Genomic DNA, 1,669 nt, shown 5'->3' on the forward strand with positions numbered 1-1,669 from the left:
TTTTGACACGCACGGCAAACATGTTTGTCCAAACGAAAGAATGGCGGCCCTGCCGGCGATGGCCGTGAACGTCTCGTGGGCCCAAGGGCCACATCTTCGAGGGCAGCGAGCATTTATCTGGCTTTCATCGAATAGAGAAGCCAATTAACCCGTTACGGGTACCAGGAAAATAAAGTATAATGATCCCCCTACTTAAGACACTCGATAATGTTTGTGGATCAGTAATATAACACTCTAGATCCTGGATCTTATACTGATCTCTTTGCAGTCTCTCTAGATCGAGCTCTGGGATAGGAAGAGCACTGAGTACTTTGGTTTGGTTCTTGATGCCATGAAATATCGACAGGAGCACAACATCATCCGTGCCTGCACGATCCACATGCAGACAGAGAAGACCAAGACGATAGTGATTCGTGAATGGAGCGATTGCGACATTGTAGCTCAGTGCTTTGTCTTTCTCTTAGCCGGCTTTGAGACGTGCGCGTTGCGTATGTGCTTCACAGCCCAAGAGATGATGAAGTACGAGGATGTCCAGCAGAAGCTCTACGAGGGGGTGCAGCAGGTGGACATCGATTCGGATGGCAAAGAATTGACATACGAGGCCATCATGGGCACGAAGTACTTGGATCAGGTTGTCTCGGAGGTATAACGTTTCAGCGTTCACATACTATCACTTTGGCCTTGGTCTACTGCATTGGCGAGTGGGAACAGAGTCCCATTATTTGTACATTTTAGGTTCCCGCTTTGCACTGCTCGAGGCCAACGCTGTCATCTACCATCTGTTGAATTAGCATCGCTTCGCCCTGCCAAGAAATCGTGCATTCCCTTGGAGCTAGCCAGCAATGGGTTCCAGTTGACGCAGCCCACGCAATTAATTTCTTTACCAATGCTTATTATAACTACTAAACATTTGTCTAAAAGTATGCATCTTTTTTTTATTATTTGTTTTGCCAACTGTGGAGTAGTGCCTCCAAGTTTTCGTGGGCTTTGGGATAGGTATTCACCAGGCGCGTTTTTCCTTCAGTAAGAGCTAAGACTTATAAACAAAACATAATACTTAATAGAATAATACTTCTTAATAACGATTTGGATGCAGAGCACGGCGAGTGCCAAGCGGCAGAGGAGGGATATGACTCCAACCAGAGGACATTCTGGCCAGCCTGGGATCGGCGCCTGAGCTGCAGAAAGCCATCATCGACCTCAGGGTGTCCCCGCGGGGAAGATCTAGGACGTCAACTGGCTGAAAGCAGAATCGGAGATCCCGACCGCCACGAAGGATGCCGTTGTACGCGCAGACAGCCCGTCTGTCCCCAAGCGCCAGTTCGCAGCTGAAACCTGAAAGTCTGAAAGTCTGAAAGTGCCCATACAAACCATCATTTCCTTAATGTAACTCAGAGATTGCTGCGTTGGCAGTTTTCGTTTATGATTCAAAAGGAACATTTATTTATTTACTTAGTTCTTTGTTTTTCGCTCATCGCTTTCGCTTTCCCTTTCGCTTTACTTTACTTAACTTGCTCTCGTTTCACAAAAATTGAATTTCTGTATCTTTCAGTTGCCGTTTGGCTCAGCGCTTTTCGTTATGCGTTCTGGCCACTGCAGTGGTGCCACACCCATCCAAGCATCCATCCATCCACTCCCATCATCATACGTATACGCATGGCATCTTCGG

The 1,669-nt window shown here is 47.2% G+C and overlaps 1 protein-coding gene across 1 annotated transcript; it reads left to right on the top strand.

Annotated features, from left to right (window-relative positions):
- The first annotated feature begins 331 nt into the window (after nucleotides 1-331).
- LOC111079123 (probable cytochrome P450 9f2) lies at nucleotides 332-649 on the top strand. Its single transcript, XM_022374140.2, has one exon. The coding sequence runs from the start codon at nucleotides 332-334 to the stop codon at nucleotides 647-649; it is 318 nt and encodes a 105-aa protein (XP_022229832.2).
- Nucleotides 650-1,669: the final 1,020 nt, after the last annotated feature.

This window comes from Drosophila obscura, unplaced genomic scaffold, assembly GCF_018151105.1.
Source record: "Drosophila obscura isolate BZ-5 IFL unplaced genomic scaffold, ASM1815110v1 contig_25, whole genome shotgun sequence".
Taxonomy (NCBI): Eukaryota; Metazoa; Arthropoda; class Insecta; order Diptera; family Drosophilidae; genus Drosophila; species Drosophila obscura.